The sequence below is a fragment of the Penicillium psychrofluorescens genome (assembly GCF_964197705.1).
Source record: "Penicillium psychrofluorescens genome assembly, chromosome: 4".
NCBI lineage: Eukaryota > Fungi > Ascomycota > Eurotiomycetes > Eurotiales > Aspergillaceae > Penicillium > Penicillium psychrofluorescens.
This window is the reverse complement of record NC_133442.1, coordinates 55,039-70,280: the sequence shown is the minus strand read 5'-3', so window position 1 is coordinate 70,280 and position 15,242 is coordinate 55,039. Positions and strand designations below refer to the sequence as shown.

At 41.2% G+C, this 15,242-nt stretch overlaps 1 protein-coding gene across 1 annotated transcript; it reads left to right on the top strand.

Annotated features, from left to right (window-relative positions):
- Nucleotides 1-2,977: 2,977 nt before the first annotated feature.
- Nucleotides 2,978-5,064, top strand: PFLUO_LOCUS5814 (uncharacterized protein; the record flags this gene model as incomplete). Its single annotated transcript, XM_073783295.1, is given in 7 exon segments — nt 2,978-3,264; nt 3,317-3,330; nt 3,380-3,629; nt 3,690-3,758; nt 3,814-4,119; nt 4,133-4,678; nt 4,740-5,064. 7 exon segments carry the CDS (start codon nt 2,978-2,980, stop codon nt 5,062-5,064), a joined length of 1,797 nt encoding a protein of 598 aa, XP_073639865.1.
- Between the last annotated feature and the right edge of the window lie 10,178 nt (nt 5,065-15,242).

Sequence of the window (15,242 nt, the reverse complement as noted above, 5' to 3'; positions counted from 1 at the left end):
TTTGACGCCCTAAAAGTCGACTATATTCATTAAGGACGTTTCATGTTAAATAAGCCTGTCAACTCCCTTTAGATGCTGATTGTAAACACTTAAAAACACTCCCTACCGGCGCAGGTGGGCTTCTATCTGCGGAATTTGGTCAAGATCATTGTGGTTGGCATTAATTCTATTTTCCGAGGCTTTATCTTTCTTCGATCGGCAATCAACATGCCAAGTACTACAGCAACTGGTGCTTTTGGGCCTGCGCCACCAGGTGTTGACTTAAGCCAGAACCAGGATGGAAATCTGCTTGGGGCTGTTGTTCCTGTTGCTGTCTGTGGTACAGTGGCGGTTGGCATACGATTAATGGCGAGATCCAAATCCAAAGATGTCAAGCTCGCAGTGGATGATTATTTGATTCTGGCTGCGTTGGTGAGACACGCTCTTCTATGCTTCTTCTGTACCATCACTGATTACCATACTACAAAGCTTTTCTCATGGGGAACAGCAATAGCTTGCTTTATCAGTGCGGCCCCTTTGAAATACTATCTCATCGTGATGCTGACAGAAAATTGACAGGCATTCCTTTTGGCAACGGATACCATATACAATCTTTATCCAAGGAGGAGTTTATCACAGTCTGGAAAGCATGATTCCCTTCCACTTACTACATACGGCGGTGAACTAATGAGAGACAGTATAGATATTGTTTGCGTACGTGATGATTTACGCAACCGCGGTCACATGTACTAAAGCTTCTATCATCATGTTCTATGGCCGAATCTTCAACTTCCGATGGATGCTAGGCATCTGCCTGTTTTTGGCCATTGGATACTGGATTACTATTATAGTGACCATAGCTGTGGCTTGTCGGCCATTGTCCTTCTTTTGGCTAGAATACACGGATCCGGCAACTGCAAAAGGTGTTTGTATTGACGTGCCAACATTCTTCTTCGGCAATGGGATTGGGGCTATGCTCATTGATGTCATCATTCTTTGCATACCAATTCCAATTATCTACGGATTGCAGATGCCGCTTTCTCAGAAGATAGCAGTGATAGGTATCCTGCTTCTCGGCAGTTTGTATGTGCATTCTTAAATTTGAGCATTCTACTGGACTGACAATTTCTTACCTTCTGTGTGGAAAATAGTGTTTGCGCCGCCAGTATATGTCGAATCCTCGCACTCCAGAAGAACACTCACGGCACAGATGCTACGTGGACTATGGCGCCGGTCTTTATCTGGTCCTCCGTCGAGCCCTTTGTTGGTATCATATGTGCTTGCCTTCCAACATTCGGTCCTTTCTTCCGCCGTTGGTGGTCATCGGTACGGACAGGTCGATCATCAAGCCCCGGCCCCAGCAGCAACCCGAGCGCAAATCGCCCTCCAGGTACTGCGACTTGGTTTCGAAAGTCAAGATCAAATAAAATGCCCAAAGACTCACTGTTCAGTATCAATGAATTTGGATGTGTGGATGAAGTTCAGCTGATGAATGATATCAATGCGTCACGGTCTGTCAGAGAAGATGCGGCTAGTGATGATCACGATGTAGAACGTGGAGACTCGGAGGGTAACATCACCGTCAAACAGGACGTGGATATCAGTTGGGAACAATCTCGAAAGCCAAGACGATAACCAGAAGTATGGCAAAGCTGCCAGGAAATAATGCCTTAGACAATATCCAAATGAAGGCGATACCCTGCTCCATTGTGCTCTCGCAGTTGTCCGACTACAATAATTCCTGAATATCAATGGACTCTCGGGGTCCGCTGGCTGGAACTCATTGAAAAGAAAAGAAGTCTCATTTATTATGTACATTTAAAACCTCCTTGTCCTTCCAATAGCAATACTGTTCCTAAGCGAGAAAGAGGCTTACCTACTTGTCAGAAACTGCTCATGAATAATCTATCATCCATAGTATTGACAGGGCAGGCTGGAATATTCAATTTGCAGCAAGAACTTGGGAATCGGATTTTTGCGCAACGCATTCTGGAGCTCTTTACTTTGTCTACATCGTACTAAAGGAGTGGGGAACAACGTTGGCGTTCTCGGCTACGCTCGTTTAATCATAGCGCGTTTCACAGGGTGGTCGCCGGATTTAATGGCGAACGATTGGAAATCTCTTGTTTAACTTTTTGCGAATCACTTTTTTTCCCTTCCCGCCGTGTCCATCTTTGGTTACTTTTTTGCTCTTAATGGCCCCGCTTTCCGCTGTCAAAAACCTGTCATGACAACCTTAAAACCCCCTTTTAGAGGGCGGGGGATCCGAAATTGCCTGCTCTGTTCACCGCCCGAACAGGCCCGTTTATTTAGGGGGCTATGTACGGTACTCCATGTACTCTGTCTCCGTACTGCTCTAGCAAATCCTGGGCCCCACCTTAAGATGTAACAAAGTGATCCACCGCACATGTACGGAGTAGTCCGTATTATTTAGAACTTAACCTGCACGTCGACACATTGAGTAACTAGCAAGATCCACAACGGTCGTACTAAAAAGTTGGAAACGTTTACCCGGATAGATTTCAAGTCAATTCTTACTGATTGTATGGACAATAATGTCAGCTTTGGATGGGATGGGTACATGCGTCCCTAGATCAAGAATAATGGAATCCCACCTGTTTCAAGCCTCAGAGGAATATGTTCTCACCCATAAGAGCATACCCACATAATTATAGTTCCATCTGTGAGAACTCGTCTATTTGGTCATTCTAGAGAGAAGTAAACAACTAAATTTTCTGCTACGAGCTCACGGTCCATGGAGGATCATCCTGTTATCAACGTATCGTCCTGTTCCTGACCTGTACCCCCGGGGAGATGAGCTGTTTTTCCTCGTGGAATTTCAGGCCCCGAACTAAATTAGTAGGGGTGGCGAAGTTATTGACTAGCACAGTGCCTATTAAAGGGGGCTTCCGGTCCTTCTTTTTAACCCCAGCTCAATCCCCGTTTCGTTTACTTACCCTTGGTATCATCCCTTATTTTCAAAAATTTCCTCTCAGAAATGACTTCCAACGGATTGCAAACCGGCCATTCCGCCACAGAGACCCCAGCCAACCGAGTGGCTAATGGTGAGACACCAGAGAATTGGGTCCCTTGCGCGGATCATCCCGTCTACGCACGACGTAAGCTCCGGGTGATCTGCATTGGAGCCGGTTATTCTGGCTTGACGTTAGCACACAAGATTGACCATGAGCTAAAGCTCAATGATGTGATTGAGCTGGTAATATATGAAAAAAACACCCAGGTAGGCGGGACTTGGTTCGAGAACACGTACCCTGGAGTGGCCTGGTAAGTCACACTGCCTCTGCTCAGCTATTAGTGCACTAAGACGTGAATGCAGTGACATCCCCGCTCGTGCGAACATCTTACTCAGTTACCTTAATTTTACCTGACTTTGATATAGATGCGTATACGTTCCTGTTCGAACCCAATCCTAACTGGTCGCACTTTTACGCCTCCGGGTCAGAGATTCACCAGTACATCCAGCACACAGTGACGAAGTGGAATCTTGACAAGGACATACAATTCAATTCACATGTCAGAGAGACAATCTGGGATGATGAGCTAGGAAAATGGAAAATCCAAATTGATCAAGCTGGAACGCTCAAAAATGATGAAGCCGATATCTTGGTGAACGCTACCGGGTTTCTTAGGTAGGAAGATTCTCCTGCAATGTAACACTGATAAAGATGCTGACTACACTCGAAACATAGCAAGACCAATTGGCCGGTTATTGACGGGCTGTGGAATTTCAAAGGAAAGCTGGTACACACTTCAAAATGGTAAGATATATAAGAGGCACCAATATACTTTACAGTATAATGACTTTTGTTGCAGGGACCATGGCTATGACTGGGCCAGCAAACGCGTTGCGGTGATCGGAAATGGCTCCTCGGGTATTCAGTGTGTAGCGGCCATGCAGCCCAAGGTCAAGCAGCTTGTTAATTTTGTTCGCAATCCAACCTGGGTATCAGTCAACTTTTGCGCCGAGAAGACCCACGATGGGAGCAATTTTAAGTACACGGAGGAACAGAAACAGGAATTCGCCGACGATTCTGAAGCTCACTTCAAGTACCGACGGGAACTGGAGGCCAGGCAAGTGATGGAGCCCAAAATCTGCTCTATACTCTCAATATTAACTTTGTGGACTTTTTAGCGTAAACGGATTTTTTTACGGCATGTACAAGGACCACCCGTTTCAGCTAGGATTGACAGCGGCTTGCAAGCAACAGATGGCGGAGCGCATGAAAGGAATTAGCAATTCTGAGGTGGTATCTAAAATGCTTTCTCTTGATTTCAACCCTGGGTGTCGTCGTCTCACTCCAGGAGATGGATATTTGGAGGCCTTCGCCAACTCAAACGCTGTCTTGGCTTTTGAACCTATTGAACGAATCACAGAGCATGGAATAAAGACCAAAGATGGTAACGAGCAACAGTTTGACATGATTGTGTGTGCTACCGGATTTGATACGACGTTCATTCCGTCTTGGAAATTGGTCGGTCGCAATGGCGCAGTCCTGGATGAGCGCTGGAAGACAAACCCAGAAGCTTTCTTTACCGTCCAGGTGGATACTATGCCCAATTACTTCATCTTCAACGGGCCCAACTGTCCAATTTCCCATGGTTCAGTCCTGACAGAGATCTCATGGACCTGCAACTACATCTTGAGATGGGCCAAAAAGATTGCTACCGAGGATATCAAGTAAGTGCGCGGTTGGTTTCTGTTGAATGTGGTGACATGATAACTTATCAAAATATGATAGATCAATCGATGTCAAGCGTGAAGCTGTAGATGACTACAATAGCTATGCTCAGGAGTTCCTTAAGCGCATGGTGTGGTCTGACGGTTGTCGAAGCTGGTATAAAAACGGCAAGGGATCTGGGCATGTCACTGGCGTGTATCCGGGCTCCATCCTACACTACAAAGATTGTCTTGACAACATTGGTGGTGAGCATTTCAATATCGAGTATCGCTCCAAGAACCGATTCCGTTTCCTTGGAAATGGAGAAAGTGTTCATGATAAGCACGGAGCGGGCGACTTGGCATACTACATGGACGACCTGAAGATTACTGTACCCCAGAAATGAATTGGTATTTAGGCCGGTGCTGAGAAGTATCTCTGATAACGAATCAGTGTATGTGAAATCTTTTTACACAGCGAATCCTGTTCGCGCCCTCTTATTCAATCATTTATATTGTTTTTGAAAAACATACATCTCTTCTACTATTAATAGTGGACTAACAAAAATAGCCATAACAATGAAATAATTACAAAATCTTAATATCGCGTGTAGTAGCCCTACGCAGCTCTTATAGCTGCGATTCTACGAGGCATAGATCGTTTAAGACGGTCTATAGAGTCCTGATCTATTTGGCCCTATAAATCAACTAACGTATTCCGAAACCCTTCCTAATCAATTTCATGACGTCTAATATTAGCTAGTCTTAGGTATTGCTTAAGTAATTAACGCTTTTGTAGTGCCAATACGGCTTTAATTAGGTTTAAATTAGGCGAATATAGAGGCTATTTAATTATGAATACTATGAGTTTTAAACCACTCTTTCGTATGCTCTAATCAATGATTCCGCGTATTATCTTATGGTAAATAGAATTAGGCGTATAAACTTTGATTAGGCCATCTCTAAGAGCGTCTATATAAGACTTCGAAGAATATCCGTTCTAAGGCGCTTTATTATCACGCCCTATAATCATTAACTTTAACTAGCCACTAATCTAAAGTCTACCCTAAATGATTTACGAAATACATTGCCTATGGCTTATTAAATTCACAAACTCTAATAAAAGGCCTCGTTTTGGAATTAGAAGACAACAAATTGAATTAGAGAATTCGATCCGTATTAAACGCTATACTTAGTAGTAGTAGTAGTAGTGTTCATTTGCCCGATCTAGCTTGCCTTATATATAGCTGCTATGCGGGAGTGCAATCAGGCCTACCCGACAGCGAGAATGGTGCGCAGCACCTAGGCGTGTCTATACACGGAGAGCCTAGCGGGCTCTCTATGATGTAGGCCACCCATAGAATGAATGTAAGCAAAACAAAATGAGAAAACCCGTGTGGGTAAAGGTCATATAACAAAGGAAAAACGGTAAGGAAAGTCGGATCTCCGCCCCGTTAGTATGGTCGCGTCCTAATCCTAATCCCGCATTATTAGTCCTATCGGCCCGTATCATTAGTGTTGCACTATCACTATGCTAAACTCCCTCGAGATCCCTTGCGCTAGCTACGCCCGCTACTCCGGCCTCCCTTAGTACCGTCCCCTCTCTAGCTTCCCCGTGTTACTAAGGTCTTATGTCACTAAGCTCGCCGGTCGTATACGCGTGGCTTCCCTAAATCACTAAGTCCTTAAGTCACTAAGTTCGCCCTACCTCGCTTCTTCTCTATATAGAACTTCCCCTAATATAAGCCTACTCCTACTATTGGCCCTACCGCTTACGAACTCGTCGTTATCTCTTAAGGGGGTATAGGGGACCTAGCCCTACGCGCCTATCTTATCTGTATTTCATCTTCTACTACTATACTATCCTTATTAGTCATTTTTCTAGTTTTATACTTAGTTCTTCTATCCTAGTTGCTTCTAGGTCTATTAAGTAGAACTATCTAAGTAGCTCTATTTTAATTATAAATAATATGATTACTAGTATAGCCGCCCTTTATTAGATGAGCTTAGTAAAGGAAAGAGATAGTAATACGCCTAATTCTAAGAGGGCGTATCGCATCTCCTAACGTCCGTCTTTAAATAGGGGGTATTCTAGTAGGACGTATTTTAGTATCTACTAGCCTAGATCGCACGTATACTCTAGTAAGTCCGCCCTATTAATCCTCTAAAGGTAGCGGTTTATACTAATAATGTTAAGCTAGATTTATATTATAATTAAAGCTAAGGCCTTCCTTTAGCCCTACTAGAACTTAAGTACCTTCTTCGTTAGGACTAGGAGTAGCCATTTTATAGCCTTACTACTCTTTTCCCTTACCTACGCTATCTCCTACGCTAGTTTAGCTACTATATAGATATTACGTTTTATAGCTAATATAAGCTAGATATAGCGGTCGTATGGAGTAGGGGTATCGCATTTAGCTATGTCCTTCGCGTATCTATTGACTAGCTCGTTCCTAACGATGCCCTTATATACTAGAATCTAGCGAAACTTAATATAGTTACCCTACTTAGCTAGCTCTTAAAAGAGGGTAATATATCTAGAGAGGTATACCTATCCTAATAGTATTTACGGCTAGCGAAGTACTATAAGCGCCGCTTAGCTATTAGAAAAGATGACTATCCCTTATATATAGTTATTCCCTATAGCGAGCTCTAGCGCTATTTCGAGCGTACGAAGCTCTATAGAGTATACTATTAAGGTATCGTTAGTACCTATCTAGTAGAGGCGATTCTCCCCTATAGAGATTATAAGAGCTACTACTCCTACTTTTCCCTTAATACTACTACTATCTATATAGATGATTAGAGGTAGGTTATCCCTTATAGAGATCTCTAAATGCTTCTAGGCTATAACCTTACTTTCGTTAATAAATACCTCTAGTAGTACTTACTATAGTGCCTAAACGAACGCCTTCTAGCTCTCCTACTCGCCTATTATAGCTTTAGGGGGAGCTATAAGACTTCCGCCCTTCTACTAGGCTTATACCTCTATTAGTATCTATCCGCCCCGTTTCTATTACTAATCTAGCCGTTATTATAATATTACCTTTAGGATTATATATGCTAGTCTAGTTCGTAGTTATAATACTATCTCTTAGGCGATCTAGTTTATCTAGATAGTAATTAGGGGAAGGAATAGTTCTACGTTTAGTACCTTAGCTAAGCTAGTTTTAAATAATCCTCTAATTAGGTAGGCCGCTCGTTTCTAGAGCGAAGAGAAGCGCCTACTAATCGCTTTTATAGCCCCCTTACCTATAAGAGGGGTATACTATGCCGTAACGCTATATAGGATCTATAGAATAATTACTACTTAATAGATTCGTTATATTATAGATAATGCCGCTCCCTACGTTAATCCTATAAGAGCCTAGAGCGCTTAGAGTAATATATTCCTTTTAATTAGAGCTTTTTCGTAGTAGTATTTAAAGGTAAGTTTAGAATTAAGCTAGAAGCTAAGGTATCGCTTAGCTATCTCTATTAGCTAGATTATCGTATTAAGGCTATTAACGCCTTCTATAACTATCTCTAATTACTATAGTTTAACGCCTAAGGGAATAAAATAGATGAGGCTATACTTATTAGGGTTAAAGACGGAGGTATAGCGTTTCGCCTACTAGATTAACTTTCTATATGCCTACTATAGCTTTATAATATTCTATGCCTCTATTCGTCTAATAGCTATAAAGCTTATACCGTCTACCTATCCGTTAGTTATAACGTCTCTACTTAAGTAGTCTTTAATAAGGTCTATATTATAGAGGAGGTAGAGAATTAGCGATAGTAGTAATCCTTATAGGATGCTAGTAGGCGTTTAGATATAGTCTAAGATCCCCTCTAGTATATAGATATAGGTACTATAGCCTATAAGGAAAGCGTTTACCTATAGTACTAGCTAGCCTAGCTATCTCTTCTAGAGATTATAGATTAACTAGATATATAAGACGTAGTTATATACGCTAGATACGTTAAGTATTAATAGCGATACTATTTAGCCCTTTCCCTATATAGTTCTAATATAGTTAATCATAATCTAAATAGCGTAGTCTATCGAAATCCCTCTATAGCTACTAAGGTATATTTTTAGGAGTAATCCTTCCTCCTCTACTATATAGCTAATACGCCTTATAACGATTAACTCTAGAAATTTAGCGATTATATTTAAAAGGGCGATAGGTTAGTAGGATTTAGCTACTTAGTAGTTATAGTTACCTACTTTTTAAAGGACTACTATAATTAAACGTTAGAAATAGGAGGGGTTATATCCTATGCGTATATACGCGTTATAGAGCTAGTAAAGGGTATTAAGAATAACTAGTATCTTAATCACCTTATACTAGAACGTATTTAGGGTTGCGTCCTCCCCTAGGGCTTTTCCTACTAGTACTAGCCATATAGCTTCCTATATCTTATATTTCGTAATCTCTAGAAATCGGATAGGCTCTAGCGGGTACTAGAATCCCTTAATATTACTAAGGTTAGCCTCTAGAGGTTAGGGAAAGAAGGCCTACTAAAATGTTATAGCTTTAGTATTAACTATTTCTATAAGGCCGTTATACGTCTTAAGTACTAGTATGACTCCCTTTTCGTATAAGCCCTTACGGTTATAAGCCTACTTAACTAGGCGCTATATGCCCTTTAGACTATCCTTAACTACTCGCTATACCTAGCGGTAGTACACCTTTAAGAGGGTGCCTTTAACTAGCTAGTTCTTTAGATTATATGCCTTCTTATACTATACTTCGAAGTAGGGATCCCACGTATTAACCTATTTCCTCTAGAGAAAGCAGACGGTCTTAATAGCTTATCTATATTTATTAGTAAAGTTAGAGTTTAACTATTTAGAGGGCTTAGCCTATAGTATAGATATATCGATAACCGCTAAGATAACCTTAGTAAATGCCTAGTATTCGAGCTTAATACGTATTAGTCTAGTAGTTAATATACCCCTAACTTAGAGATACTATTTAATAAATGCTATAAGTACTTTATTATCTATTATACTCTAATTTCTTCTCTTTAGTAGTTTAAACAGTAGTATCTTAATATTAATAGTTATATAGATTAAGTAGTAATCTAATTAGTATTTAATATCGTCTACTCTCCTACTCTAAATTAGTTACTTAGTAAGCGTTTCGCTTACGAACGTAAGGTTAATAATAGAAGACGATCCTACGTATTCCTATATGAATTTCCCTACTTTAGTAAGTAGGTCTATTTTAGACTCGTCTATTATAATTAAGAGATCCTCCGCCTTATAGTTAATATTAGTACTAGGTCCGCCTTAGAGAGGGTAGTAGACGTTTATATCCCCTATAATAATATATTCCCTATATAGTCTTTTCTATAGCTTATACTATAGAATAAAAGGTATTCTAGTCCCTAGTCGATTATAGACATTATAGATAAAGAGGTTAGTCTATTGCCCTTATTAGTATACTTTCTATAGCTTTAGGATCTAATAGTTACAATTTATAAGCTAGTAGGTCTACTCCTATAGGTTAAGTTTCTTTAATATATATAAGTATACCCTTAGTAGCTTATCATCTAGTATTTTTAGGTAAAGAAGTTAGAATAATACTAAAGCTAGCTAGTAGGTAGTATTCGATAGTATGTTTTTCTATAGTTCTTAGATAGCGATAACGCTCGCCTATAATACCTCCTTATCCTAGAGAAACGAGGCTATAACTAGTTATGATTTATTTATATTATACTATAGGATTTTAAACTTATTTATTATAAAGGTTATTATTATTATTAATATCGCTATCGTTATTATAGTCCCCCTACTTAGAGTAGTCGCTACTATCTAATACTTTAAAGAACTAATCGTCCTTAACGAGTTCTAATAGGTCTTCGCTTAATAGCTTAGGCGCTACCTATAGGGGGGAACTACTAAATATAAGGAAGGAGGGGATATCGATACTAAGGTTGAGACTATAGCTTAGGGCTTATATATCTTCTATAGGGGTTAGAGCTAGTAGCTAGGGGGGATTAATATAAAGTTTTAGAAGCTTCTATTATTATTAGCGTAGCGGCGGACTACCCCTAAATTAGTAGAGGAGGTAGCTAGCCTTACTTAAAATTATTACCCCTTACTAGCGCTATAGTTAAGGGGGCGCTTACTATTCCTATTCTTATTATTAGTCTTATTATAGTTATAGCGGTTAGGTTAGCTAGAGACCTATATCTAGGTCTTCCTCTATAAGATCCTCTAGTTTAATTATATAGCGTCTTTTATTTATACTATAAAGTAAGCGTTCTAGGTTAGTTATTAACTAGACGACCTTATACTAAGAGCGAGACGCCCTTAAGCGTCTTAATATAGCTATAGCTAATTCTATAATCTCTAGCTATATAGGGAGGTTATCGTCTTCTCTAGCTATAGACTCTTTAGATCTGTTCTTTAACCCCTTTAGGCGGCCCCTTCGCCTCTAGATCTCGTAGGGAGCTATTAAGAAGGGAGCTTCTAGGGCCGTTAAGATTAGAGCTATTAAGATAAGCATACTCTACGCTAGGGCGTAGATTAATATATCTAGGGTGCCTATTGTAGCTAGCGTAGGGTTTCTTATATATACTAGAATCTATACTAGCTCTTACCTTTATAAGCGGAAGTATAGCGGAACGTAGTAGTATAGGGGATACTAAGCCTATATCTAGTCTACTACTTTCCTTACTTCCTATTTTATAGGATATACTAGGTTAGTTAGTTAGTAGCCGCCGCTATAGTTAGTATACTTAGTCATAATTAGTATACTACTTAGCGACTTATACTCCTAGGTCGGGTATAGTCTAGCGTAGTAGCCGTAGGTAAACTCCTTAGAGGGATAGTATAATTATATATACCCTATTTTCTAGTACTTATAATATATCTTTACCCTATTATTATAGTAGAAGTAGACAATAGTATAGATCTTATAGTTTTAGACTAGTCCTATATTAATAGCCTAGTTCGCTATAACTAGACTATTAAATTTAATTACTACTAAGGCCTTATACTAGTTATCCTATAGGCGGGTTAGCTAGTTAAGGTATAAAATCTCTGCTTTACTACCCTATAATAACGAGTTCTAGCGTTATATCTCTAAGGCTAAACCTATATACGACTCTAGTATAAGTTTAAAAGTCCTTATAGGAAGGCTATATACGACTACTCCCTACGATGGTTTCTAGACTTTAGCCTCTCATCTAAAGAAGCTTACCTAGTTAGTATAGTAGTAGAGGAGTTCTACGCTAGACGCCGAATTAACTAGTATCGCTATATTACCTAATAGTAGTACCTATACTACTATAAAATATGCCCCCCTAGTAAGAGTAGCGGAGGTCTTTTTACGTACCTACTTCTTACGTAAGAGCTCTATCTTCTAGACTATCGTGGCTAAGTCTATTTAATATGTCTTTTCTTAGTATAAGTAGTCTACCTTTACTACGATTATATAGTCCTCCTAGAGTTCGATCTCTAGTATACCTAGAGATATAGTACTATTACTACGGTACGTAGGGGGCGTAGCGTTAAGAGTAGCGTCCTATTACTAGGCCCCCGCCTAGAAGGAGCGCTAGCGGTCTATAGACGATAAGGTTAAAGCGGATATTAATAAGTTCGTTAATCTTTCGATCCTATCGATATAGGTATTTAGGCGCTTAGTATCTAATACGATCTTCTTAAGGGCTATAATCACCCTCGTTATGCCCCCTTAGGCGTTAGTATTATTAGGGCGCTAGCGAAAATTGATCATATACTCCTTAACCGTATAGATATATCTAGTAATAATCGGATCTTCCTAGCCGTTGTTTTCGATATATTAGAGTACCTTATTAGCGCCCTTAATAATCTAGTCTATACTTATGTTTTTATTAGCGTTATCGCTATATTTAGGGTACTAGACTATAGGTCTTAGCACTACCCCTAATAGGTTTTTTACGCAGTTAGGATAGACGAAATCTACTCCTAGGCGTAGAACTATAGTTATAGCCATCTTTACCTATCGAAACTAGTATTAGATAGAAGCGCCTAAGGTAATTAGAAATTATACTAAGGCATAAGCCCTTAGGAACTCTGGTTAGTGAGATAATTCAAGAAAGCGATTTTGCTAAGAGATAGTTGCTCCTAAACGCTATACTTATTAGAGAAGATAAACTTTTCCTACTCTTTAAAATCCTCCTATATATAGCAAAACTGGACTCTTTCTTATATAGTCTCTTATCTAATAGTAGTCGCTTCTTTAATTTCTGTTTACGAAGTCCATAAGTCTATAGAAGGCGTCTGATTATAGATCTTAATATTATCATATTCGTTCTAGGTACATTTGCGCCTAGAGCTATATAGCTCTAATAGGGTTGCTAACGAGTAAGCCAAAATATTTAACTAGCACCTTATAAGATTATTAAACTTTTATAGCCGCCTAATCTAGGGCTTCGATTCAATAGTTATACAGTCATAGAAGCGCTTTTTTATATAGTAAATTAAGCTACGTAAAACGTGATTATCGTATGCAATTTCGGATAGAGACACCCCTTTTTAAAGCTATAAATAATGGCGGAGTATATTTTAGGTGAAATTCAGTACTAAAGCGACGCATATGAATAGAGATGTAGAGAGTTGTAAATAGTGGGTTGTCTATAATTTCATTTTATAGGGCGACGCGACGCGAATTGTTTTAATACTCTTGGCCCCCTATGGCTATTGGGATTTGGCGGAACAAGGAAAGAATTCAACTAGGAAGATGGGGTTATATTCGTGGGCTGGCCGTTCTTCCTGGGCCGAGACTGGTGATCGAAACGACATGTTCTCGACTCAACTAACGTTAACTTTTTTTTCATGTTCGCCTGTCAACTAAAAGTCAAACATGATGGTTCTCTAAGAACAACATGGCGGATCAGCTGAGTATTGCTATCCCCATCGAGGAAAAAGATTACTGCTGATCCGCGAAAAGGCGAAAAGGGGGATTTTATTCGCTCGGGTGCTTGCTTCCACCTCTCCTCCGCTTCTCCGCCACGCTAAATCATGGAGTTAGATAACACTCGGGAGCCATATATCGCTCGTGTTCAGCAATTTCCGCCCGCAGAAACCGTCGAAAGGTGCCCGAGGAGCTGCAGAAGCGGTTCTCCCTTAGCTGCGATTTTCGCTGGAATGTGAGCTGCGGCAGTGTAAATGCATCTGACCAAGAGGCCTCGACCAAGACTGCCTCGCGTGCCAGCAGATCGGAGTATCGTGCTTTGCATACTCCCAACGCAAGACTCGCCTCTATGGCAGTGTTGAATCCGTCCAGAGAGGTGGGCACCCCCACCCCCCCTCTTCCCCGTTTCTCATCGTGTTTAAGAGTAGTGGAGTTGACCGATTTACCCAGGATCCAGTGTTTCGAAGTAATGGTTAAGGGGGCTTTACCAGAAACGCCGATCGGGACGATTGCCGAGTTGTTGGAGCTTTGGCGCAGGGCCGGATACCCTATGCCGGAGGCATGGTCAACCTGGCGATCCCAATGAAGCTGGGAACGAAGAGCAGGACAATCCAGCCCAACATCCATTATCGCCATCACTACATCAGTCAAATCTTATTGGAAATATCTCGTCTCTGCTGCACCTGGTCCAGGGCCTTGGTGACCGTGCCCACTGTATCGGTCCCTCGGGGACATTATCCTTCTCTGCCGAGCGACGGGAGCTTATATCCGTTCAACAACCGGCGTCGCGATTTGCATCCGACAACATTGCCGAGGCATTGCACGCACAGAATAGCCCAGAGGCTGATTATCGGCTGTTAGCACCGGCTTGGCAAAGCCCCGCGACTGCTGCCGATGTCGATAGAGTGACCCCACTGAGAGTGCATCTTCAAGCAACGCCCCACGACACTGTAAACAATCCGGTCCAGCTTGATTTTGATACCGTTCAGGCGGAAATTCCATTGCTCAATCGCACGGTGCTCCAGGAAACTTATGAGCAATACCTGTGCACAGCCAGAGCATTTTCCACAGCGGACGATGCGTGGGTAATGTGCCTACATCTAATCATTGCTTTTGGACGTTTGTTGCATCGAAAAGCCGAGCCTCACGGATTCGGTCCCTTATCGACGTTGCGCAGTTTATGATGGCTTTGCCGAGGATCTTGGTGACCTCCACGGTCTCTAACGTCGAAGCCTTACTCATAATTGCGCATTTATATCACAATTGTAGCGACCGTAACGCTGCGTGGACCCTGATAGGATGTGCCACCCGAATTGCCGTTGCCCGGAGTCTCCAGCGAAGCGAGTTGACCCAAACCTTTCAATTGGTAGAACGCGAGATTTGGAAGCGATTGTGGTGCACCCTGTACACTGGATTGGAGCAACTTCGAACAACTTCTTGGCAAATTCTGATATCCCCGGTCGACTGAGACTTTTTGATCAATGTACAATATTATCGAAAGCTAAATCGTATACTTCATTCCTGGCTTCGCCAAAGTGACAATTTTTCTCTCGGTAAATTCCTCGACCCCGGCAATTCCTCCGAACCTACCGTATCCGCTTCTTCCTCCGGTGCCCCCGTTAGGAAGTGTAGGCTCAATATAAACGGTGGGCCCGTTGATATGACAGCTACCTGCTCTAATCCTTCGGGAA